Raw genomic sequence first — 26,583 nt, 5'->3', positions numbered from 1 at the left:
TATGAGCTGAATGTCTCAAATATGGTCACAAAGTATTGGTACATGCAAGAGTATACAGTATATACTAGGAGGCGAACTAATGCTTTGATTATTAGGGTGACCAGACGTTCCTTTTTCCTGGGACAGTCCTGTATTTCAAGCCGTTTTGAGGTGTCCCGAATTATTCTGAAAATACCATTACTGTGAGTTCTCATTGCAGTATGCACAGGCGGACCTGGTCTACAGATGAGCGCACGACAAGTGCATGCATTTAGCAGCACCAATCACAACATATCACAGAAAAATGTATCCAATCCCTATCCCCTTATCCTCTGCACACTGCGGGCAAAAAGCAATGATACAGCTTTACAGAAGATCAAAAGAAGGAATTCAAGGAAGGAGACTTCCCGACGCTAGTAAGGATACTTGTGCAACACCAAGAAGCACTAGGAAGCCCCCCCCCCCACACAATAACATTGTCTTCTTGAGTTGCACCGTCTACTACTGTAAGCGCAAACATAACTTGTTGCCTACCACTTTTGTAACCAGGGGATGTTGTGGGTGACAGACAGTTATTCTACAGTACTGTACATGTTAGCTTCTCTTTATTTCAGTCTATACCAACTAGAAGACTATTTGTCAGGAGACAGTCTGCCAAGACTCGTGGGGGTGTCCGCCTTGGGAGATGCATGATACTTTAAGTCTATGAATCTGTATATAGCCCTCTTACAGAAGCTACCATAATAAACTAATACTGGAGTGTTGGTATTAACTGCCCCCCAGTGTACAGTACCTTCAGCAAAGAGAAACAGTAATGGATTTTTCTCATGTCCGGCTCCAATGCCAGTGTGACCTCAGGATCAGGGTCATTCAGAAAAGCCTTGACCAGTTCCTCCAACCTAGGACACGCGCACACACAGACACAGACATACACACTAGCATTAGCATGCCTTTAATGCTGGAATGAGAGACAGCATGGATTCAGCTGAAAATGTTCTCCATCAATCAACAATACTGTATTATGGGTGAGTCGTAAATGAGAGTCTATGTCCAAAATTCAGAACAACCCCTTTATGATATCTTGTGTAAAATGTACAGTATGGCTTTTTCTATATGATCATCTTTCTACCCGGCACCTGTTGGAATAACATGGATGTGTGAGCACTCTCGTATTTCTAAAAATGAAATTATCTTGGTTTTATCAAACATAAGATTTATGCTACCAATTCCGGTGGAGCCATTGGTAGACATTAATATATATTTAAACCATGATATTTTATTGATCTCTTAAAGGGAACCACATATGCTGTTTTTACCTACCTAAAATCAGTTTCTGAGGTCTCAGAAAAGTGAATTTTAATGTCTTATGCTGAAAAAAACTCACATTTCGCCCATGAGCTATCTTATTTCGTCTGTCTGAATGGATTCCTGTGAAAGCCCCGTTGACCAATGAGATGGAGGGGGAGGGGTGCCAATTTCTACACGAAGACTTGGGACAAGATGTAGCGATACGTGTGTATTTTTGCAGCCGAAAACAGAACAGCGATGCGGCATAATTCCTGATTTGACGCGCTCGACTCGGCTGGAAAAAAATGGCGGAGTTCAGAGTTGAAGCAAACCCAGCCGCTAGGGCGGGATCTGGGCGGGACTATGATAATGCTCCTCGATCTACGTCACCAAAACGTCAGTAACAACGCGAAAAACTCTGAAAATCCGAATGGCTTGTTGAAAGGTGGAGCTTCCAGGGCAGGAGAAAGTGTGCTGACCATAAACAAACGACTGGGTTGTTTGATATCAACTTTTGTACATTGGTAGGACCATCAGAGACCAACATGTGTATGATATACACATTACAAAATTGATTTAGCATGTGCGGTGCCCTTTAATAAATTATGTCCTGTATTTTTTCTGGAACCAAGTCTGAAATAAAGGTTGAATGAATTAATCATACTCATTGGCATCTTGACTGTGTCAGGCATGTAGGCGTAGGCCTACTCCATGTCTGTAGTGCAAAAAAAAACGGAAAAAAAAACGTTTTCATGACTTCCAGCTACACAGAACGATTTCAGTGGGCAGGAGTACTTGCCTTGACAGACAAACTCCTTCAGCCAATCAGCGTAACAAAACATAGATCAATTTTTTTCCAAATCCAGTCAGAAGAACGGCGAAAATGTATTTTCCACTTTGAAACTTGTTCTTCTTTAACTGTTGTTAAAGTTTAACTGTTGTTATTGAGACAGAAAATCCCACATTTAAGATTTTGATACATTTCAGAGGAGCACAATATCAATCTATATTCCACACATTAGCATCCACTATAAAGGACAGAACACATTTTGCCAAGAGGCCAATTTGCTACTATTCATCCCAAATCTGAAACATTTCATAGGACAGTTTCAGCAGTTTTTTTTTGAAAACTTGATGCTCCAGTAACCTACTTATGCACTTTATTCTTCTAACGTTAACGTTACTGCTCGTTGCTTCATTCTACTAGCGGACTCCTATTGTATTTCTCGTCATCATCTACGGGAACCAATCAGGGACTGGGGGCGGAACAAAGGTTAAAGTGCAGTCTCCTGATTGGTGTCCTATTTTCTAGGAAATCTCAAATCGTTTTGGGCGGCTAGAAATCCAGACTTATCCTGAAAATGTTTTTTTTTTTCGTGATGAGTCTGGTTTACCAGGCTACATGTTTGTAGCTGCCAAAGTCTGTGAGGAGGCTTGGCAGAAGGTTGCCAAACATGTATATGTGGAAAGTATAGTTTATAAATGCTCACTTACTGTAGCTATATTTTGTAATTTCAATACCTTAATCAACAATTTGACTTTCAATAATAAATTTTTTTACCCAATAGTCCTTGACTTTTCATAAAATACTGCTGTTGGTTTATAAAGCACTGAATGGTTTAGGGCCAAAATATATTTCTGATCTGCTGCTACGTTATGAACCATCCAGACCTCTCAGGTCGTCTGGCACAGGCCTGCTTTCTTTCCCCAGAGTTAAAACAAAACATAGAGAAGCAGCATTCAGTTTTTATGCTCCACATATCTGGAACAAACTTCCAGAAAACTGCAAGTCTGCTGCAAATCTCAGTTCTTTTAAATCAAGACTGAAGACTTTTCTTTTTGTCGATGCTTTTTATTAAATCAAATAATTATTCATTCATACACTGCACTGTGTTGAATATGGTTGATTTTCAGAGAAATGCCTTTTAATATGATCCTGTTAGCTATTTCCTAATTATGATGATTGACCTCTGAGTATGCCTGTCGGCTTAAGTTTTCGGTAAGAAACGGTGTCCCTCTTCCATAGACTTATGAGATAAAGACATTCCATGGCTGGTACACTCTGGGCCAAACACCATTGTTGTGGTTAGAGATAAAGGCCTGGGCGCCGAGGCGGCATAGGTTAACGTGACAAAACAAGGCCACAGAAGAGACCAGAGAGACAGTCTTATCGGAGAAGAGACAAGGAAGGGGGGGACACATAAGAACGTTGCAACGAGACCAATACTTTGATTTGGGTCCAGACAGCATACAGAGAGGTCAACTGTACATTAGGCCATGCCATCGTCTTTTGTATGTCAAACCTTCTGTAATAAACCGCTTTTGCTTGAGGCTCAGATCCTGTGTTGGAGAGATTCATTTGGAATACACCTGAAAAAGAGACACTGGACTGTGTGACTGTGTGATATTGTGTGAGATTGGGGGCCGTCTTTTATTGAAATCAAAACACAACGCAGAGCTGAAATAAGGACAATAATAAAAGACAGCGAAAGTCATCAACTGTAACTTTTATTCTTGCATTTTATTTTTTCCTGCATTTTGTTTTAAATGTCCTTTTTTGGCATTTCATTTTATATGACCTTTTGTGTTTCTTACACTGTCTTGATGCTTTAATGTCTCATGTAAAGCACTTTGAATTACCTTGCTGTTTAAATGTGTTATACATAAACCTGCCATGCATTGCCTAAACATGCCTGTGTGTATTTTAGTCTAGTTTAATTGCAATTAATATAATAAACAGACACAATAGCATGTTTTTAGTTGTATTTATGTTCATACCAATGGAATGTGTTGCTGCCTGCTTCACCTTGGCTTTCATAAATTAAAACATGTTGAGTGTTGTTGTCTTGGTACTGTAGCTTTACTTACCTGTGTAACATTTAGCTATGTCAGGAACGTACCTGTATGCTACAGTATGTTGTTTTAACAGTTAGATAAAAGTAAACCTTACAAGTCGATTATAACAACCACATTAATTCAATATTTGATTGAAAACCACAACTTAAAATGTCCACCCTTGTTTGTGCAGGAGTCAAGTTTTGAGGGGAAATGTGGTTTGGAGGAGCCATGATTGCTAGACTTTAGACTAGCTAGCAACGCGAACGCGCTAAAGGCTTTCATGAATGGGGGTAGGCTGAATAATTATTGTTACCTCCTCAATCGGTGTTACAGTAGATAGTAGCGAAATGGATGTTCATATACTGTAGTCTATATGAAAATGTTTGAGATTACCACTTTAAATGGCTCAGATAAAGACATACGTGTGGATCTCTTCTGGTGTTAGATGATCCTCCCTGTGCTCTCCTGTCACCATAGAGAGTTCTTCCTTTAGAGACTGGATCTCCCTTTTCAGGCGCACAATCAGCTGAAAGACCCAAAAAATCCCACATTTAAGGTTTTGATACATTTCAGAGGAGCACAATATCGATCTATATTCCACAAATTAGCATCCACTATAAAGGACAGAACACATTTTGCCAAGAGGCCAATTTGCTACTGCATACTGATGACAGATTCATCCCAAATCTGAAACATTTCATAGGACAGTTTCAGCAGTTTTTTTTTTAGACAACTTGATGCTCCAGTAACTTAAGCAAATTCAGGAAGGCCTGGGAATGTAGCACCTCTTCTCTAGTTGTTGGAGCATGCAATCTCTCGAGTGCACCAAAACACAAAATAGCACTAACCAACTATCAGGGGAAAATATCGCATAACAGTTTAGCTTATGTTTGTCTTAGGCCACAGGGGCACCACTGGGTTGGTAGCTGATGTTAACCACCATCTGGGCTCTCTATTGGGGGTGTTCCAGGAAGCGCAATTAACCGCCAGGTTGAGCTTGAACTTGTGTGAAGTCAGAATTTTTGGTTTCATAAAGCAAACTCAAAATGGATCCAGCTGTTATTATTAGCTTTAGCTAGCCGGCTAGCAATAGTTTCGTTACAAGGTGAGTGACTTTTGAATAATATTATTTTACTATTACTATTACTGAACTGTACTGATTACGGTACTGAACTCCTAACAGTTCCAAAAGCCAGGACCAAGAGACACTGAGAGGTAGCTTTAAGTTTCTAAGCCCCAACCTCGGGAACACCTTGACAGAGTACCTAAGAAGGGCTGAAACATTGGAAATCTTTAAGCGAGATCTCAAGAATCTTTTACCTTTTCAGTCTAGCCTACAATCACTAGCCAGGACCTAGAGACACAGAAAGGCCGCCTCCAGCCTGCTTGTGAATCCTCCGTATACATTGGTGTACTGTATATCCTGTTATGCACTGTGTGTATATTTAGATGTGTATACAGATGCTGGTTGTCCTGCAACTGGCACATTGTTTTAATATCTGTGTTGCTTTTATGGCTCTGCGTGCTACTAACCCTTTTTTGCCTCCCCTCTGCCTAGTGCCTCTCTCTCTCCCTCCTACCTTCTAACCAGGTCCAGTGGATGCCCCACTGTCACCCGCAGACCACCCTGAGTCCGATAGATACCCCTGTGTCTGCTGTGGATGTCCAGTACAGCCACTAACCCTGTCCTCTTCCCTAGTGTCTCTCCCTCTTATACTCTAAACAGGTCCTGTGGACTCCCCCTGTCTCCTGCAGGCCACCCTGAAGCAGGTCCCGGAGAACCCCCCCGTCCTCGGCCAAAGGTCCACCTTACGGCTCCTGGAAAGGCCCCCCACCTCCTCGTGACTAGCTTCTTCCCACTCTGTGTCGTCAGCTGTCCCTATCCAGCCAACCCTACCCCTTTTTTACCTTTGGCTCTCTGCGTTCTGTTTCCCCACCTCTGCCTTGCGGCATTCCCTATGAGCCTGTTCTGCCAAGTGCTTACTGTGCTTTGTTATATGATTCACTTAAATATCATATTAGAGACTACAGGGATAGCTAACACATAATGGCCTACCATGTAGGCAACTTAACTAATCTGTAATCTGTAACTATTTGTGCATTCTCCTGTTAGTCATGTCTCTCTTATGAAGTATCTAGCCCATGTTTACTGCTCTATATATGTTCTTAGCCAATAGACAAACATTTTCCAGGAGCTTGCTCAATAGTCTCGTTGAGAGAGGTCAGGGAATAATTTTTACAGCTCACTTTTCTGGCCCCCGGGTGAGACTGTTTTTTTGCTTCCCTCTGGAATATATAGGGGTGGGACCTATGCCCACCCACCCCCATTGCTCTCTGTAAAGCACATTGTGTTGCCTCTGTGTATGAAATGCGCTATGCAAATAAAGTTTGATTTGATTTGATATTATGCAGTTGGTTGATGGTGATAACCATGGTGATAAGTTTTAAACAAAAAAAATCGTAACTCCTTACCTCTAGCTGCTCCTGCCGCGATGTTTAGTTATAGGTTATTTCTATAGTATTCTATATTGTTCTTGTGCCCTTAATTTAACATTGTATTTTACTGTATTGTTTACTGTTATCTGCATTTTTGCACTGTATTTTTGTATTGTATGTGTTATTTGGATTGAGCATTCAGTCTCACTGATGTGTAACTTGCTGCCTTATTGGCCAGAACCCCATTGTAAAAGAGATTTTGATCTCAATAGTTTTTTTTGTGTGAAATAAAGGTTAAATAAAATAAATGAAAAACTAAATATGTCAACAGGGGCACAACAAACATGCAGAAAAATGTATTAAATCACAAAAAAAGCAAACACAGTTTATGTCGGATGTGGCCATGTACAGAAACTCCATTCATTAAAATGCGTTGTCCCCCACTTGTAACCCAGTTCCGGAGCTGCCGTGTGTATCTATACTGTATAATGTATTTGATTAACACTTTATAATAACTATCCTTAACAAGCAATCTATAAACCAATTGTAAATTATTGGATGACTAGTGTTTGTAGGCAATTATAAAGGACCAGTACTGACAATTTAATCATACACAGAACCACTGCATGAAAATCAAACCTAGTTATGCACAATATAGGGAATGTCCCTCTAATAGACCAGGCTCAGTTGTCAGGCCCCACTGAGTTGTGAGTTTGATTCCAGCATCAACCGTGTGGTTCTGTGTAGACATACTGTGTATGCACCTGTTTACAAACCATGTCTTAATAGTTCATTTTCTACATATGTTTTGTAAATGCTCATAAAGGACAGTTATTATAAAGTATTACCTGTATTTGGATAATGGATGCATTCAGTAAGAACTACAAACGGCAGGAAGATGTACTTCATTTGCACTTAATTGGTCAAAGGTTTTTCAAGAAAATGCTGGATCCTTTTTATAGCCTATAGGTAAAAGTGTTGTATTGGTATGGTACTGTAGTCTGACTAACTTACCAGGGCGGGGTCCAGCTCTTCATTCAGCAGAGCCTCATTCTTGATGAGAGCTACACGCTGGGCAAAGCGACAGGTGGAGATGGACTCCTGTAACATACACACAGGGTTGGGGAGTAACGGATTACAAAAAACAGTAACTGTAATCCGTTACAGTACAATTTTAAATATGTTATCTAGATTACAGTTAAATTTGCTTATTAACGGGGATTACAGGCGTGATTACAATCACCCCTCGCCTCCTCATCAGTTTTACAAAATAACAACAAAAAAAGTAGTAGTAGGCTAATACCAGTTGCACACAGCGCGCCAACAAGACTCCCACTGATGTGCTCGTTGGACCACAGCTGCCAGACAGACAGCGAGCAGCACGGGCATCATGGCAGAAATACCGCAATGTGCATTAAAATCATGGAAATACCAGCATTTTTTTTATTTACCTGTCACAGAACCACAACAATATTACAGCACAGTGTAAACTATGCCTCCCAGCCAACAAAACCCTCTCGATGGCCAAGGACTCAATGTCCAACCTGAAAGAGCATTTGCATGTAAGTTAACGTTAGCTAATGTCAAACGTTAGGGTAGCCAGCTAACGTTAACCTTACTTCCACTGACAGCTAAATTAGCTATCAGTATGCTTCTACAGTATAGCACTAATGTTCAACCAGAAAACCAGACCTAAGCGCCCATTCAGATTATTTTCACTCAATAGCGCCTGTCAGCGTTATTCAAGAGCTATAACTAACGGCCTGGGAAAACTGTCAGTGGGTGCTTTATCCATAATATATAAGGCTGTGTCCACTGGCAAGTTGTATAGCTGAATATCGCCAATCACAGCTGCTTAGAATGCATTAGATCTGGAGTTAAGAGCTGGCTCCGACGTTTACACCTAACATTAGCTACATTAGCAACGAGTGTCGTGTTTTGCAGACTGCATTTAACTAGCCAAGGCAAGATGACACGCACCCTAACCTCTTGGCATTAACACTTGCTCTCACTGGGCAGGCGCTGGGCAACTGCTGTTTAGCTATGTTGTCATCTCTAGAACACAGTAAAATAATAAATAATGTAGGATTTCTGGTGAAATACACAGTACATTTTATATCTGGTGAAATACACAGTACATTTTATTTAAAGTAATCCAAAAGTAACTGAAAGTTATCCCTTTACTTTTAAATTGTGGTAATCGGATTACGTTACGGACTACAAAAGTAACTTGTAACTGTAAGGGATTGCTTTTTAAAAGTAACCTTCCCAACCCTGCATACACAGATGGTTAAAAGACAATGCGTGACTACTGAATCATCCTCTTGCCTCTACACTCTACACTGTTATTCAAGGACTGGATATGTTTGAAACTAGTACCGCCAGGGTTTTGCGCATACCAATATCTGCCAGGCAGCAGTCAGATCTTTTACAAGGTATCAATTCCATTTGAAACATAAAATCACTAAAATGATGTATTGACCTAACAGGTGTCAAAACACACTTTCAGCAAGCACACCACTAATAACCTTGTTTGTCATAGACATCTGTCGTGAAAAATCTTTTCATGATGGAAGATATTAGAATTTTGATTTGATTTTTATTAAAATTCATGCTTGCAGTGGAGCCAAAGGCCCACTGAAAAATGGCAGAATTTTACAATGCATAAAAAGGTTAAGAAGAAAACAGACAATAACTTAGCATATACAAACAACTATAAAGGTTTAAAAAAAATAAAAAAAATAAAATAAAAATAGAATAGATATATCTATATCCATTATGAATAGATTTTTTAAAGTTGGTGTTCAATCAAATCAATTTGACAAGGGCTAATACTGGAGTAAATGAAACCTGGTGACATTAGCTAGTGTCTTACATCAATGTTCCTCTTCTCCAGAGAAACAGTGGCGATCATGGTGGTCATGCAGTTTCCCCCTAGGCTGTCCCTCAGTACAGATGTCATCATGGAGTTTCTGTACGGGATGTGAGAGCGGTTCTTCTCTGACAGAGCAATGATGACCTGAAGAGAGAGGAGGAGATTAATGAATATATAAAAATTAGACATTGTTATTATGTTTTCTCTAAGTATGGTTTTGAATGTGAATGTTGAGGTTTTTATGCTTTGTTAGTTTTGTCACATAAAAACAATCAATAAATCATTGTAATAGAAAAAGAAATAGAAAAAGATAAAGATAAAGAAATGAATAGGCAAGGCAAGTTTATTTGCATAGCACATTTCAGCAACAAGGCAATTCAAAGTGCTTTACATGAGACATTACATGAGACATTAAAAGCTTCAATAGAAACAAAACTCAGACCTGTTCCAGGAAGTGCAAAGAAAGGTTGATGTACTTGGCTTCAGTCAGTTGTTGCCCGCCCACGCCAGTCTTGCCCACTCTCTCTGAGCCTGCCAGGTCCACCAGGTGAAGTTTGGAACGGCGCACGGTAGCCGAGCCTGGCTCACGCCCACACAGGTGCACAGTGAAGATACAGTGGGAGCGTGTAGATGCCTGGTTCATGGGTGTCTGGGGAGTGGAATGGGAGAGGATAGCGGTTCAAAATGGCAGGAAACATTAGGATTAGACTAAGCATTGTTAAGGGATGAAAAGGAGGAACGATTCAGCAGGCCCAAGCTTGGATGGGGCCCAGAAAACCAGCCCCCACTAATCAATAAATTATAAGGGGGCCGGTGGAATCTTTTTCATGGGGTAAAAAATTCCTGGCGATGGCTCTGGGATTGGGGCTCTCAAAACAATAAAAACATTTTATTGAGGTAATTACATAGTTTTCTGTGAATACTCAAAGATGAACAGCCTTTTTGTGTCGTTTGTCACATTTAGCCATAATGGAAGATGTTTTTGACATTTCTAAGATTAATGAACAATCTTGGGTTGTCAATGACATATAGGGGAGAAAACACTGCGCACTTATCGCCAATTAATGTTTTTAACATCTTGTAGTGATTTTCAGAGAACATTCTAGACATTATATTTCCTTCTACTGTATTGTGATTGGGTTAGATACTGTAGATCAGAAGTAGTCTGAATGATTGGAAATAGATAAGATAAGATGGAACACATTTCCAGCTCCACAGTCCAGTGGTGGCGGGTTTTACACCACTCCATTCGACGCTTGGCACTGCGCTTGGTGATGTAAGGCCCTCTCGTGCAACATCAGTGTCTGACCTCACAAATGCTCTTCTGGATGAATGGGCAAAAATTCCGAAAGACACATTCCAAACTCTTGTAGAAAGCCTTCCCAGAAGAGTGAAAGAGTGAAAGCTGTTATAGCTGCAAAGGAGGGACCAACTCCATATTAATGCCTATGAATTTAAAATATAGTAATACACATAATTACACATACACGCAATCGGTGAGCGCAGTGTCAAGGAAATTCAATTTTTGATGCCCTAGAACCCGCTTATAAACTGTGGACTTCATGATCACATTATTACCAAAAACAGTTACCAGTTTTGATAGGCTATATCAGGGGTGCGCAACATTTTTTGAACCAAAATCTACTTTTCAAGTAGCCAGCCTGCTGAGATCTACGAGTCCAGTTTCAACATCGCAAACGCACATAAGTACATACAACACACAGAGGCGTCATGCCTATAGAACTTGAGGGGGCACACATCACATCACAAACCCTCCCTCTCCATCTCTCTCAAACACTCTCTCTCTCACACATACACAGATCACTCACATACATCACTCACTGCTCTTCGCTTGTTTGGTTCAGAACCACTGGGACGGACAGCGACATTAAGCCTAACTCGGCGATTGATAAACAGTAATCACAACGTAGGCACAGGCCTACAATCAAAGATAAATGCAGAGGTCTTAAATAAGTAGCTATAACTAGTGCAGCAGCAGCACAGCAGTCAACTGATCCCCACCAGCCTCGCGAACCATATAAACAGAAGCCACGACGTAAATTTAAACATGTTATCTTACCTTTACTTGAACACGAAGTCCATGCGCCTCTCCTTGTGAAGGAACACATCCGTGACTTTAGTGTAGAAATCACTCGCCTGTTGAAGTTTGGAAAGTCTCTCTTTTTCAATTGAGATCAGGGCCAGTGGTGAAAGGCGTCCTTGTCCAGTGCGATTTCGAGTGAGGGTCTTCACTCTCTTCAAAGTTGAAAATGACCTCTCAACAGATGCCGTTGTTGCTGGTATGGTTAGGACTAGTTTAAGCAAATTTGTTGCCTCTGGAACTGTTTCAACCAAGTCATGCTGAATGATCCATCCAAGCATCTCCTCGGGTGTTTTCTCCCTCACCTCTTGGATTTGGTAAAGCCCAACTAAATCTGCCTTAAGTCTAATGAAATTGAAATGTTTAGCATACAAAGCCAGGCTCTCAAATTTGGCGTGGTCAAATTCTTTTGACATTTGGTTAAATTGCTTGCAGTCAACAAGGCCAATGAAATTCAAACATTCAAAGTTGCTAAATCTAACCATCTGTGTGAGCGTGTCATTGAAAATTCTGTCATAAAGTATCTTCCTCTCGTCTCTGATGGGTTGGTTGGATTTTGCTCACCTCTCAGTGAGGTTGAGCTGGCTACATTTCTGGTCAAATTGCGTGTAGCGCGCATCAAAGTCCTGAAGTTTGTTTTCCAAAGCGGTCATTGTATCTTGGATCCTAGAACAGCAATAACGTCCATTCCCTTTTTTTGCAGCACATTAAGCAGTGCATCAGTGATGTTGAAAATCTCCTCATATGTGTCCAGGAGAAAGCACGTTGAGGCCTTTGCCAGCCAGGTTTCATAGCCTGTAGCCATCATTAGAGTTTCATTATCCCAGTCTGTAGGATTATCGATTATCGACTGAAACATGGTCCGCAAATCCGAGTAGTGATGGCTGATGTCTGAACGAGTCGTGAGTGCGAAGACCACCGTGTCGGTGCAGCTCTTGGTAACCGTCGTTTGACGACATCATCCAGAAGTTTCGTGCGCTTTGTCGATTTGTTGAAGAATGATGAAAGGCCTTCCTTTTTTGAAAAAGACCTGGCTTTCTGGAATAGACCTCGCCGACTGCGATAATACAAGATTTAATTTATGAGCGTAACAGTGCGTGAAAATAGCCTCTGGGATCTTTTCTCTAATCTTGGCCTGAACCCCTTTTAAACTAGATGCCATAACGGCTGCCCCGTCGTATGTTTGGGCAACTAATTTTCCAAAGCAGTTGAATTTAAACAAAGCGCTCAAAACATTATCAGCGATAGCCTCGGCAGTTCTATCATTACTCACATCATCAAAACCTAAAAAGGCTTCTTTCACCTCTTGATTCAGCACGTAGCGCAGAATGACTTGAGATCTGTGCTCTGTTTGTTACATCTGTTGATTTATCAACCTCTACGGCAACAAATGGGGTTTCAGAAATCTCATTTTTGATGTTGTCGATGATAACGTCTCTTGATTGTTCCAAGAGTGTCTGCCTGCAGGCCTACCTTCTCAAGACAGTGTGTTGCTACACCACTCTCAGGATGTTGTGATTTAATTAGATTTAGCTCCCCTGCATTTTAATCATCTTATTATATCACATAATATTGTAATCATAATCATCCTATGGTATACATTGTTTTAGACAGCCACAACATTAAATGCTGTAACAGATATCTGCTCAATAGTACCAGATGAAACCAATAATAAACTGCTCAACAGCAATATCAGATACGACCACTAGATGTAGCCATAGGGAACTGATCTGTTGAAAGTTGAGTTCTCCTACTTAGGTCAGCAGTTTAAGGCTGCTGAGGCGAGCAGTTTTATGGCGGTTGGAATAGTGTATGCTCTCCCTGACTGCTTAGATATCCCGATTTCTTCCTGTTAAATTCCCAATTTTCTCCTCTTTTCCCCCCTGATCTGTCAAAAGATTGAATTAATTAATGCTCGCACTGCAGTTTTGTCTACAAAAACAGTCTACGATTGCCCATGTACCGATAGGGTTCCCAACTTTCTCCCTATTTCCCCCCCCTTTGCCGGAAATAATGGCGTACTACAGGGACATATTTGGGCATAGGTTGGTGCTGAGTCGGCATATTAGATACCATTGGATTTGTGCCAAAGTAGGGATGAGGTTTGGAAAGTGGGTTGTGGTCAAGAAAGAGGGGGGATGGTGGCAGACTATTTAAGGTGTAACACAAAGACATGGGTGTGTCTCTTTCCCGGGAAGCACCGGCTTTACTGCTATTTTGTTTCTGAAAAAGCAATAAAGTCATCGCATTGGACTTCTGCGTGCCTCAACTTGTTTTCATTTTGGCCTCAGGATTTATTTTGAACTTTCAACTATTCTGAACTAAGATTTATTTTGAAAATTTACCTAAGACATAGTAAATTATTTTACTCAACAAGGACACACCATCGCCACGGCCACACCACTCTCAGAACACACCACCGCCACGCCCACCGCCACGCTCAGGACAGTGTAGTAGGGAACTGCTCTGATAGATGGCGGTAGGTTGCGCAATGACTTGATCCAAGCCGCCGTTGAAAGAAGTAGTAAGAAGAAGACAAGGACGACGATTTATATGTAATACCATAGAATCCAGGCTAAGAACAATACAATCACTGTTTATCTGATTTGTTTGTCATAAATCCGATATTATTGTTTTACATGTATAGAAAGATAAGATAATATTGTTTGCGATAAACAGCAAATCAATTTGACTACTCATTCTAAAAAGCCATCATGATTCCTTCGGATCGGCTCTACAATGTTATGGGTTCTAGGTTGGCCCATTCTACACCCCTCCACTGAGTTTCTCTCCGGTAGTTTTTGCCAGAGTGGTGTGGGCGTGGCCTCATTGTCCTGAGAGTGGTGTGGGCGTGGCGATGGTGTGTCCTGGGAGTGGTGTAGCAACACTGTGTCTTGAGAAGGTAGGCCTGCAGGCAGATGCCTCTTGATTGTTAAGGTCCCCGTAGCCTTTCTGAGTCCACACACTATAATCAGTAGAAAACAACGTACAGGAGCAGCAAAAGAGGCGATTGGTCTCGGCACAGCCACATAGCCATTTCTTCAGCTCATACCAGGCTTGCTGGAATCCTCTAGCAACTCTCCCTTTCTGGGTGTGGAGAGCGGTGAGCGGTGGCTTCGGGCGGTCTTTAGCCAGTAGTTCCGTTTTTCTAGTCCAGTCCAGTTTGCGAAATCCCTTCAGGTCGCTGACAGTAATGTCCATTTTCACAATGTAGAGAATGCTTACTCCTGCAGGTGGCGCCAAAAAGCTACATGAAAATGAATGACTCCTGCTGCACTGGGACCTAAAATACGACTATTTTAATGAAAACAAAACAAACGGTTTATATTAGCACTTTTATTTTAATATTTAACTTTCCTTTTTCATTTTTTCGTTGGGTAAGCACTGCTTACCCTGCTTATATGGACAACACGTCCCTGATACAGTCTGTATAGATATATGTACAATAATACTCAAGTATAAATACATATGCACACATCCACAACACTCAGGAACACTCAGGCACTGTTATAGAGTCTGATGGCCACAGGTACAAAGGTGCCTTAACCGTTCTGTATTGCACCTGAGCCTCCCCATCTGCCACAGTTCGTCATGGAGAGGATGAGAGCGGTTGTCCAGGAAGGACCTAAGATTGTCCCTCATCCTCTTGTCCACCACAGCCTCTAGGTCAGGGGTCATCAACTACATTTGTCCAAGGGCCAGAATTATTCTCAGCAGACACGGTGGGGGCCGGACTCAAATCATATATTTTTTTAAATATATTATTACCTTCACTTTCTTATGAAAGTAAACTGTAACTAATTACTCATTTTCAGTAACTTGCCCAACAGTGGTGTGTACAGACTCCTAAGACCTACTGTATACTGCACCCCAGTGCTTAATTTATAAATCAGGAAGTCCCGGAACACAGCCTATATGTGTGCAAGCGTACGCATGATGTAAAGCACCTTGAATTGCCCTGTGGCTGAAATGTGCTATATAAATAAACTTGCCTTGCCTTGCCTTGCATGCGCGAACTCCGCAAATCATGCCCAACATTTCACAGCCCAAATGGCCACTTACTTAGCTGTGGGGCTTACAGAAATGTAATAATTATGCCAAAATGAAACCAAAAAGCATTAAACCGCTGGCCAGCATACTAGGCTACTTGTAAATTCCCCCATCAAAGACTCCTCACCATCTCCGTAGCCTAGCCTACTCACGTCCTCGTCTCACCTCTCTCCCTGATTCCAGGATCTCCTCCTCATCCCTTCTCGTTCTAGCAATCTGTTTCTTCTAATCATGCTGGCAATTGCTTTTGCTATCTGTTGCCGCCACCCTGTTCCGCCGAAATGACTTTGGCCTGCTTTAGTGCTTAGAAGCCGCTGTGAGCCCGTTCTAAGGACTCTTGAAAGCAACATTTAGCCTACTGTCATTGTGCATGTGAAAAATAAAATGAAACAAAATGTCAAACAAAAGCATATAAGTAAAATTTAATTTAAAATGAGAGCTAGCCTACGAGTTGTCCATATTCTTGCATGAAGATAGGCTACTGCACAAGTCATTCTACCGCTATTCACAAACAGCGAAGCAAGCACAACTTTGCGAGTGACCCTGTCTTAATTTCTTGCATCGGCTTATGTAGGCTAGGCTACTGGCTAATAATAATATTACATATTTTTTAGAACCCACTGTCAAAATCACATATTTGGGGGTGATAAATCATTCCTAATGAAATTATTTTGATCACAACTATTTTTGGTGTTGCTTCAATATTGGAAGATGATTTTTTTTAGATATTCAAAATACTTCTGAGGGCCGGATGGGAAGCTTTGGGGGGCCGGATTTGGCCCATGGGCCGCCAGTTGACGATGCCTGCTCTAGGCTATCCAGTTGTTGCCCCACAACAGAGCTGGCCTGGGGCTCCTCACCAACGTGTTCCGTTTGTTTGCCTCCCTATCAGGCCACGGCAATGAACAGCGTGCCGATACCAAGTAAACAGTAAATGTTTAACTATCCCTTTAATATTAATGATGTTATTTGGACCTGTTTTAACATATTCATGATGAATGTACTAAGTCAAAGGCGGTATTTGTATTGTCATACATTGTTTTTTTATTATTATTATTATTATTGTTTTTTTATTATTATTATTATATTTTTTTAAACTTTTTCTTCAGATGTCACTGAGTTTGAAGAAAGGGAAGCAGGAAATTAACAAATGTCCTCTAAAACATTATTTTTGGTTAAAGCTGCAGTATATACAATTTTCACAAATATTTTAAACATAACATTTACATATTGCTTTATTTCTATGATCAATCCAGAGGAATAAGTCATTGAGGTCCTCTGTGAGAACTGTCTTTGTAGACCGCTGTTTGCTCTGCCTACAGCAATTATAATAATTTGGTGTCGTGTCGATACCACCAGGACTTAGAGCTGAGGGTGTCGCCTCCATTAGAGGCGTGGCCACTCCTGGTTCAAATCACGAAATTCAATTTAGGAGTGCGGGCGTACCCAAACCCACAAACCGTGAATGTGAAGCAGACTGAATTTAGCCTGGGCTCGTAATGCAAAAGTGACATACTGGCGCTTAAATTAACAACTCCAGGTGCAATGCTTTAAGGCATGAATTACAATTTTAATTCTACAAACACTGCGCCTGAGTGACTTTGTGGAAAGAAGGTAACACATGTGACTCACTTTGTAATACTGTAATAAATAAGAACAGCCCTTGATATAGGTGACCAAATCATTGAGGCCAGCAGACTTGGTAAAACTTTCTTTGTTGTTAAAATGTGTGTGCAGTGTTAAGATTTTTGTAATAGCTGTAATAAAGCATGGTTAACTTACATTCAGGATCAGTCTGTAGTAACTACACAATGTCATTAATTGTAAGTGTGAAGAAAATGTTACAAATGTTCTCCTAAAATTACAGACTTACTTCAGCAATCATGCGATTAGTGTCCCCTAGGAAGAGCAGGTTGAGAGCCTCCTCCTCGTTTGCCGACTGCTGGAGTGACAGATTCCTGAGATGGATGTTCTGATCAGGGTCCTCCATGATCATCACCTTTCTGGGAACAAAAGAGTAACCAATGATAAGACAGTACCAAAAGAATGGTAATACCATAAGTGTAACTACATAGCAATACATGTAGTAACAACATTGTAGTTACATAGGAACTGCTATGTATTACATGATATTATGCTACACTGGTACACTACACAAGCTACACTGGCGTGGCTGTGAACACAGACTGTAGTTTAAAAAAAAATCCACAACACACGTTGCTACGCAAGTAGCTTTACATAGCGTGGGTAGCTGGCGATGGCAAGACTACAGTATGAATGCGCCCCTAAGCATAGATGTTACCCAATGTATGAAGTGGGTTTTGTGCCAGGGGTTTTGTGTTTATTTAATCTATTGGAGGTGTTTACAAACTCAAAGATGTGTTCATGAGAAGCAACAGATCAGTGTCTAATGTCCACATTTCATCACACATTAATTCACATTATCAATGCTACTTCATAAAATTATTGACCACCAGACCAAAGCTTAAATAACATATTAAACACACATTAGATCACCATATGAGGCAAGACAGGAATGCTGAGAATGTTGAGTGTGTGGTAAGTGTGTGGTAAGTAGAGTATAGAAGACATGATGAGATACTGACGGTAGGTCCTCCAGCCGCGAGGCCTCATGTCGGGGGTCCAGCAGGTCGTAACCCACCTCGTTGTAGATCTCAAGGTAAGATATATGGGTGGTGTACACCATACTACTGTCCTGTGGGTCATCAGACAAAACAAAATAATCCATTAGAGATTTCTCACTTGGCTTTAGGCAGTGCATTTGGATTTGTGTGTATCAGGGTTTCTTCCAAGATTCTGATAAAGAAGCAGGAGCCAAAATTGTCCTAGGTAAAAATTATTTTCTAAAACAGTTGTCAGTTACTTCTGATGACTTTGACACATACTCAAATGTAACTATATACTAAACTAGCTTTGTCTTGAGAAACTCATATTTCGTCACTATTGGCTTACTTGTACTGTTTAAGAACTTCACAAGGAAAGCCATGGCTTGTGAAAGTCCGCACTCAGTCAAGTTAGGTAACTGAGAAATAGGCTCATTTGGCTTATTAGAGATGCTTGAGCAGCTGCTTGATTTTCACACTCCAATATAAAATTATTTTGCATGTCGTGTAGTGGACTATATCAAAGCAATGGTAATATATAGGTATTTGAGGGATAGGAGGCAAACAGCGATTGGGAATATTCCACGGTCATTTATCCATTACCTTAAATTCATTGGGCGAGGATGATTTAAGTGCCAGCTGGTAGCCCTAAACTATGCAACAGGTAGCCCCATGGGATGCTAGTCAAACACAGCACGCATCCACGCCACAGATGAATGCTTCACAACAATGTTTATATATTAAATATAGTTAGATATATATACAGTAGTTAACTTGTCACATTACTTTATGCATCAGCTGTATCGAGTAGCCTAACCTCGTCTCTCGCCTCCTGTGCCAACAGTTCTGCACTATTTTTCCCAACTAGCAACTGACTGTAGTTTTCAGCTTGTGAGTGGTAGAATGACTTTGTGATCGCGTTGCCAGATAATTGCCAGTGAACAGTTTTTGTGGACAGTGCATAATATAGTATGTCGGTGGTTAATTTTAATCATCTAACCACCCACCTGATAACCCTAAAAATGCTATGGAGTGAATGCAGATACACACCGCAGCTTAACATACTGTAACTTAGCAAAATAGCATATCCATTCCAGTCCCAAGACTGACCTGGCTGAAGTGCTGATAGAGGTAGGAGAGTGTGCGAGGGATGATGCCCCGGTCATTGTAGCGCTCTGCCCCTCCTGTAATGGTGAAGGTCTTCCCACTGCCTGTCTGGCCGTAAGCAAAGATGGTACCATTGTATCCCGCCAACACACTAACAAGAAAAACAGAGAGATGTTACTATGTAACAAAACAAAATACTACTAGTAAGTTCTAAAAGAAGAACCATCAACTAGCAGGTGAGAGTTCACTGAAGTATCGAGCACTAGACATTATAGAATATCCATTAGCATCACAAAACCAAATAGCCTACTAAATGTCAGATATTGGCAGTATTCATCATTTTATTATTGCACCATTAGAATGACTAATGACTATCACTATACAGTCTGACCCCTACTCCATCCATTCACAGTTTTACACCCAGTTCTCTTCGGGCATTGGGAGTGGTAAGGTCTACGCTTGTGTAATGTGAAAGGTGTGCACAGCACAACCATGCAGACTCAAACACTTCTATTTGCATTTTGTTTCTCTTCATCACTAACCCCTCATAGCCTAGTAGCCAACCCCCCAAAATGACGTTAGTTTTTAGTTTTCAAGGACAGGAACACGGCCCCTCAATTCAATTTTGTGGCCATCATCCGCAAGAAATCCTTCCTTCTCTCTCCTCCTTCTCATCACGTCAACACCCTGTGTGTTGGGTGGTCCGTCCTACCCATACAGAGCACACATACATAACACTGGTAACTCCACATTTGAACCAAGTGTGGCTATGCCTCTATGGAGGGATGCACCCTCAGCTCCAAGATTATTATTATTATTTTTATTATTATGTTTATGCTATGGTGTCAACCCAAACCCAAATTATAAGAAAGATAATAATCGCTGTAGCTGAGCCAAATAGTGATTTACAAAAATGTGTTTTTTACAGGGGAGCTTAATCAATTATGCCTCTCGATTTAGCATAGCAATATAATAATATTAAAATCATGAAATCTTACGAAAATCTTACATACTACAGCTTTAAGAGCTAGCTATTCCAGGGTCATACCTGTCTGCCACTGGCTTGGCAATGGTTTCAAAAATCTCTTCTTGCTTGACCGTTTGATCAAACACCTTTTGAAATCTGAGGGTAAGAAGAAAAATTAAGTTACCACATTTATACTGAACTATTTTTTTTATAACAATAATGGAATATAACTTAACCATATCAGGCCCAAACATGCAGTGCATATAGAAAGTCTACACCCCCTTTCAATTTTTTTCACCATGTGTTGCCAGCATTGAAAATAGATTCAATCAAACTTTTGACACCTTTATTACAGTACATATTGAACCTTCAACTTTCAAGTGAAAAAACGGTATATTTGTGAAAACTAATAAAAAATATTTTAAATATATTGATCGATTCATACTTGCCGTTTACTGGCAGAGGAACAAAATGTGTTCTGGAAGGGTATAGCGTGTATAGAGCATGTGTACACACTGACCACAGTGGTAAGAAACAGACTCAGATCTGATCTTTCTACTTTTTCTTGTTTTATTGATTTTCAGAAAGCTTTTGATTTTGTTGATCATGATTTTTTTTGAAGTATAAGCTCTATCAAATTGAGGTTAATGGTAAATACTTTGAAGCAGTAAATGCCATTTACAAGGAGCCTATTTCTTGTGTCAAGGTAAATTAATATCTCACAGATTGGTTTACTACGCCCTCTGGTGTTAAACAAGGGGACGTTTTGTCGCCAACATTATTTGCTATTTTTATAAATGATTTGGTTACTGAGTTGAAGCAACTGGGGAAAGGGGTTCAGTTTGGCCAGGTATTTATTAATTGTCTATAATATGCTGATGATATTATTTTACTATCAGAAAGCGAAGAGGATTTGCAAATTATGTTAACCTGTGTAGCTGGTTGGTGCAGAAAATGGACTTATAAATAAGAAGAAAATACAAGTCATGCATTTTCTAAAACCAGGCAGAGAAAGAAGCAATTTTCTGTTTTTTATTGGAGATAAATTACTAGAGTTTACAGATAAATATAAGTATCTTGGGTTGTTTTTAGATAAGAACATGTGCTTCTTACAGGGTACATCAGTTCTAGCAGACTCGGCAGGCTGGGAGGGGTTATAGGGAAAACAACATTTCTTAGAGATTTGGGTTATCATACTTACTCCAAACTGTTTCATGCCTGTGTGTGCCCCGTTTTAGATTACATGTCAGGAATATGGGGTTACAAAAAGTGGCAAAAAAAATGAACATGTCCAGAATCTAGCAATTTGTTTCTTTTTGGGCCTTCATAAATATGCACAGATTGTGGCAGTAAATGGGGACATGGGCTGGGATGGGTGCGAACTAAGATGGAAGGCCAGTATGGTAGGCCTGTGGAACAGGCTATTAAGCCTGCCATCTGACAGACTGGCCAGTAAGATATTTCATTGGGATCTGTCTATGAGGGGTGAATGGGCCTCAAAAATATTTGATTTGTTGGAAGACACCGGACTCCAGGAATATTACCTCAAACAAATAAAGGTGGATGTTGAGGAGTTTAAATACCTAGCTCATATGAAGAGTGTCAAAAGGTGGCAGGAAGAAATCTGTCAGAAACCCAAACTGCGCACCTACTGTTTGTTCAAAAAAGATTTTCAATGTGAAAAATATGTTAAATACAATTTGCCAAAAAGTCTGAGATCACTATGTGCACAGCTAAGATGTGGGATTCTACCTCTTAATATTGAGACTGGGAGATATAGAGGAGTAACAGAAGAGGACAGAATTTGCAAATATTGTGAGTTAAATTAGGTTGAAAAGTGAGATTCATTTTATCTTATACTGTCCACGGTACCATGATTTACGTTATTCAATGTTCGATAAAATCCAGGTGCTTGGTCTAGATTTAATTAGTATGGAGAATGGCGCCTGTTGAAACTTCTTTTCAATAATATATTTGTGTTTGCTGAATTTCTTGCTAAAGCGTGGGATAGGAGGAGAAAAGCTACCTTTATATAGGCTCAGTCTATGCTGGGTGCCCAGTGGCTGGTGGCTCATGTCCTGCTCCGGTGGATGTCATCTGGAATGTGGTTGCCTGGGTTCTGGGTGGCTCTTACGGGGCGCGGAATATGGGCTGTGGGACGTGGTACGCCTGGCGTGGATGGAACCAAACTACAGTGTCTGTGTGTCACTGTGTGCATGGGAATAGAAGTGTGCAGGTAGGCTGTGTCAGCTCAGGCTTCCTTTTGTGAATTCCTTTGTGTTTATTGTTTTGAGTTATTGTTTTGTGTTTTTGTGTGTCTTGTCTCTGTGTTTACACTTAAGATAAATGAAGGTTTACAGGTGTTTTACTGTTTGTTTTGTCTGTGTCAAATTTGTAAGTTTATTTATGAGTTATTTGTTCTTGTCTTTTTGTTTTTGTAATTAATTAATTCATTCATTCATTCATTCATTCATTCATTCATGTTGAACATATATTTTGGCAGCAGTTACAGCTGTGAGTCTGTGGAGATAGCTCTCTACCTACTGTTTTCCTATTCTTCTTTAGAAAACTGTCAAGATCAGTCAAATTGCATGGGAGTGTTGATGAACAGTTGGTTCAGTTGGTTGGAAATGACTTTTTTTTGTTTGTTCACCAGACATTTTTCCAGTCACAGTTATATTGCATTTTCCCCAATTCGTCTACAGTAAATAGTTTTTACATTCAATTTCTTATCCTGAATAAGCCCTGATTTAAACTGAAGGCAAAAAAAAATAAAATGGAAGTGAGGAGGATTATAACTTGCCATAAGAGAGGACAGACATACCAGTAGAAGAATGTAAACAAAAAATATCAGAGCAGTCTTTTGGTCAGTGACATATGGGTACCAATACTTAAGGAACAAATAATGTTAAAAACAAGCAGCTTGTTTTCTTTAGCATCAGAGATTTTTTATGTGTCGTTTTTAAACGTGTCACGTTCACAGAACAATGTGGGATTTTTTTTTTTTGCTGTGCTCTTCTGTTGAACTTTGCATCACTGTATTATTAGCAAATGCAAATGACTCCTACATTTTTACACTTGCATTTCTTTGACACAAAGGGTGATACATCATTGGACAACATGTTTACTGTATTTGTTAAGTCATGTTTTTATATTCAATACTGTAGTGAGACAGCTAGGGGAGGAGCCGTCTCCCTAAGAACTGCGAGTGACTGACTGATTGAGGATTGCATACACCTGTACACGCCCAGCACGGTGGGGAGATGGAACTCCTCAAAAGGGAATTATTGGGAGTGTGTTTTCGTTGGCCGGGTGAGCGTTCTGTCTAGCGGCTGGGGCTCAGGGACTGGGTGGTGCATTCGCATGCTGCTTAGGGCTGCCGGCGTGAAGATAGCGAGAGAGTGGGAGCTTTTCCAGTGCTAGGAGGAGAGGCTGGTTGCCTCTTTTAGGTAGCTTTAGTGGGGACATAGGAGTATCCTGGCCGCCGCTCTCCTTCTGCATTTCCAGCAGCGGCCCTACAGCTACAGGTGCTGCTGCTCGCTCAGACTGGGTCTAGAGCGCCGCCGACTGGGAATTTCCCCCGGGGAGTCGGACGGCGTCACAAGCGAAGGCCCGGGGGGGGGGGGGGGGCCTCGCCATTGGGCGAGTTAAGTAAACAGTCTTTTTAGTATAGGCCTATATGTGTCTTACAATTGCCTTGTGTGCAATTTGTTCTAAGTAGCCTAAGGGAGCTAGTGGGGTGATTGCAGGGGTGGGCTGTTGCGGCTTTGGGGGAAGGAACGGGACTCGGTCAGTAGCTTTTAAGGCTTTAGTGTGCTGTGTGTAGCCATTAGCCTATGGTGGTGGCTTGTTGAATCACCAAAGTGTGCTGTGTTTTAACCATTACTGCTGTGGTTTGCGGTGTCACCCGAGTGTGCCGTGTTTAGCCTATTACTGCTAGTCCAGAAAGTTAGGTAGGCCAATGTGACAGTTTGCGCCGCCCCTGTGATTACTGTGCACCTTGGGCCCTAATGAATTTTGACAGTCTGAAAATAAAGTTTATATTTTTATATTAATGCTTTTGTCCCTGTGTGGTGTTATTTGATGGCTCTGGCAAATATATTTAATTTGGCAGCTACCGCTATACTGGCAAAATAATGCTATGGGCCTAACAGTAAGTAGCCTAAATTAGATACAGTATGCAATGATCACATAAAGCTGCCAGAATCAGATAATCACCTGAACTTGTAACTCTCCTTCTTGTTGTTGATGAAACCATCAGCCAGGTCCTTAGGTACCACAAACTCCAGGCTGGAGTCTGTCTGTCCATCAACATTGTCCACAGAGTACACCTGAAAAAATTAGAGAAAGGGCTGGTGTTAGTTTCTTAACATACACACAGGGGACACTTCCCCCCCCCTTTTTTTTTTCTTCTTCTGATCATTAACTGACCCCCATTAATCAGTTGACAGTTAACAGATAAGCCTAAAATAAACGACAGTATAAAATGCAAGGATGTGACCCAATGACTACAGGCAAATACTTTTTTTTCCATTCAAGAGGCCAGGAGTGGAGGATCAGGAGGAGATGTGCAAGTTACACTAATAGACAAGATAAAAACATTACAACAAATGATAACAATGCATAGACCATTATCTACAGTTGTTACTATTGGCCATGCAGTATGGGCTACCTAACTGATGATACAGCCAAGTCAAAGATCTCTTTGTGCTCAACTATGTTCAGATACTAGCTATAGAAATAGGCCGGTTAGTGGTTTTCTAGGACCTACAGTAGAGGATGACAGACTCTGGTGTGTGATTTGGGAGAAATTGAAAATTGTTACATTTAAATTTTAGGTTTTATGCCTTGTATGTTGATATGAGATGCACTTTTTTTCTTTTCTTTTTGCTTTTTTTAAGAGAATGACTTTTAGTAAGGTGGTTATGAGATAATTGTGTTTCAGAAAAGGAACTTTAGCAAATGTAAAAATTATGTATATTTGTGTTAGTTTTTTTTTTTACTATTATTTTTTTCTATTTTTCGTGCATACATAATGTATACGTGTTTTATAAGACCATGGGCGCCTCGAGTGCATAACACAGTATAACAGAAATCAATCAGAGGTTAGGATAAAAGCATAGATGCCTACGTTAGGTAGACTTTCTAGCGGTACTGACACCTGTCTGAAATTCTCGCATCCCCGTCATCCTCACACGCTTCAGAGTACAGGATTCGTGTTTTAAAAAGATGTCTGAGCAGGCACAAGTCGATGTAGAATATATAATATATAATATTCCAAGTTGTAATCTAGCTAGCCGCTAACTATCTGTCTCTATGAGGATGAAGTGGACTCTAGCTAGCTAGCACACAGCTGAGCGAGTTGTGGGGTGTCAGCGAACTGTAGCAAGCTAGCAACTAATACTTCTACATTGTTAGCTAGGCGAGGTTGCCAATGAAATGAAGCCGGTAGCCACGCTACAAAAAACTCACCGAGGCGGTTTTCTTGGTGGGTTTAAGGCGGGCACATATCTGAATGGTCTGTTTTACCATTTCCTTTTATTATATGAGAGATATTTTTTCTCAAATGCATGGACGCCTCTTGAGTGATTCCTCACTCCTAATGTTGTGGCGAGCAGGCAGTTGTTGCCGGGTGAGGGAGCAGTCATGTGATCTGAGGTAAGGCAGACACAGGATCGGATCAGATGGCAACACGACAACGCTTTTTTTTCTTGCAGGGGAAACAAAGTATGACATTGTATCAGCAGCTATTAGTAGTTTATCATGTGCTTTTATCCAAATTATCAGTAAAGCCTTCTATGAGAACAAGTGACACCAGCAGTGCTAAAAGTAAGAACTTTTTTTACGTTTTATTTTTAGCAGTAGAGCACCATATCACAAGCAACAGTAGCAACAGATACCTGCAGAGCTGTGTGCAGAGCACTGATTAGTCATATTTCCACTTCAAGTGAAGTGCCAGGCGGACATCTAGTGGCCAAAATGGGAATAGCACTGCCACACTATTATGCAGGGTAACAATACAATGGTTGGGGTTAGGTTTTGAGTGGGGTAGAATGGTTATTCTTAAAATCCACAGACCTACTTTTGTCTCTTCATGTGCTGGTTCAGTAAAAGCATTTTGTTTTTCTCCTCAAGTTTGCTGACAACACCACCCTCATTGGGAGATTTATATTTTTTTCCCTTCTTGTAATTTCTCTTGTAATTTTTCCTTGTAATTTAATTTGATATATTATGCATACTATCCATCCATCCATCCATCCATCCATCTATCTATTCCGCTGTACTTTTCCCACTGCGGCTGTACCTTTTCCACTGCTGA

The 26,583-nt window shown here is 40.7% G+C and overlaps 1 protein-coding gene across 1 annotated transcript; it reads right to left on the bottom strand.

Moving 5' to 3' along the window:
• Positions 1 to 273: 273 nt before the first annotated feature.
• Positions 274 to 25,796, bottom strand: LOC311309588 (kinesin-like protein KIF6; the record flags this gene model as incomplete). Its single annotated transcript, XM_084438918.1, has 12 exons — positions 274 to 318; positions 773 to 878; positions 4,527 to 4,630; positions 7,555 to 7,641; positions 9,416 to 9,559; positions 9,858 to 10,064; positions 17,440 to 17,569; positions 18,173 to 18,282; positions 19,301 to 19,448; positions 20,346 to 20,420; positions 24,483 to 24,595; positions 25,737 to 25,796. 12 exons carry the CDS (start codon positions 25,794 to 25,796, stop codon positions 274 to 276), a joined length of 1,329 nt encoding a protein of 442 aa, XP_084295044.1.
• Positions 25,797 to 26,583: the final 787 nt, after the last annotated feature.

This window comes from Borostomias antarcticus, assembly GCF_949987555.1.
Source record: "Borostomias antarcticus genome assembly, chromosome: 5".
NCBI classification, from domain to species: Eukaryota; Metazoa; Chordata; class Actinopteri; order Stomiiformes; family Stomiidae; genus Borostomias; species Borostomias antarcticus.
The sequence above is the reverse complement of the archived record's forward strand: the minus strand, read 5'-3'. Positions and strand labels throughout refer to the sequence as shown.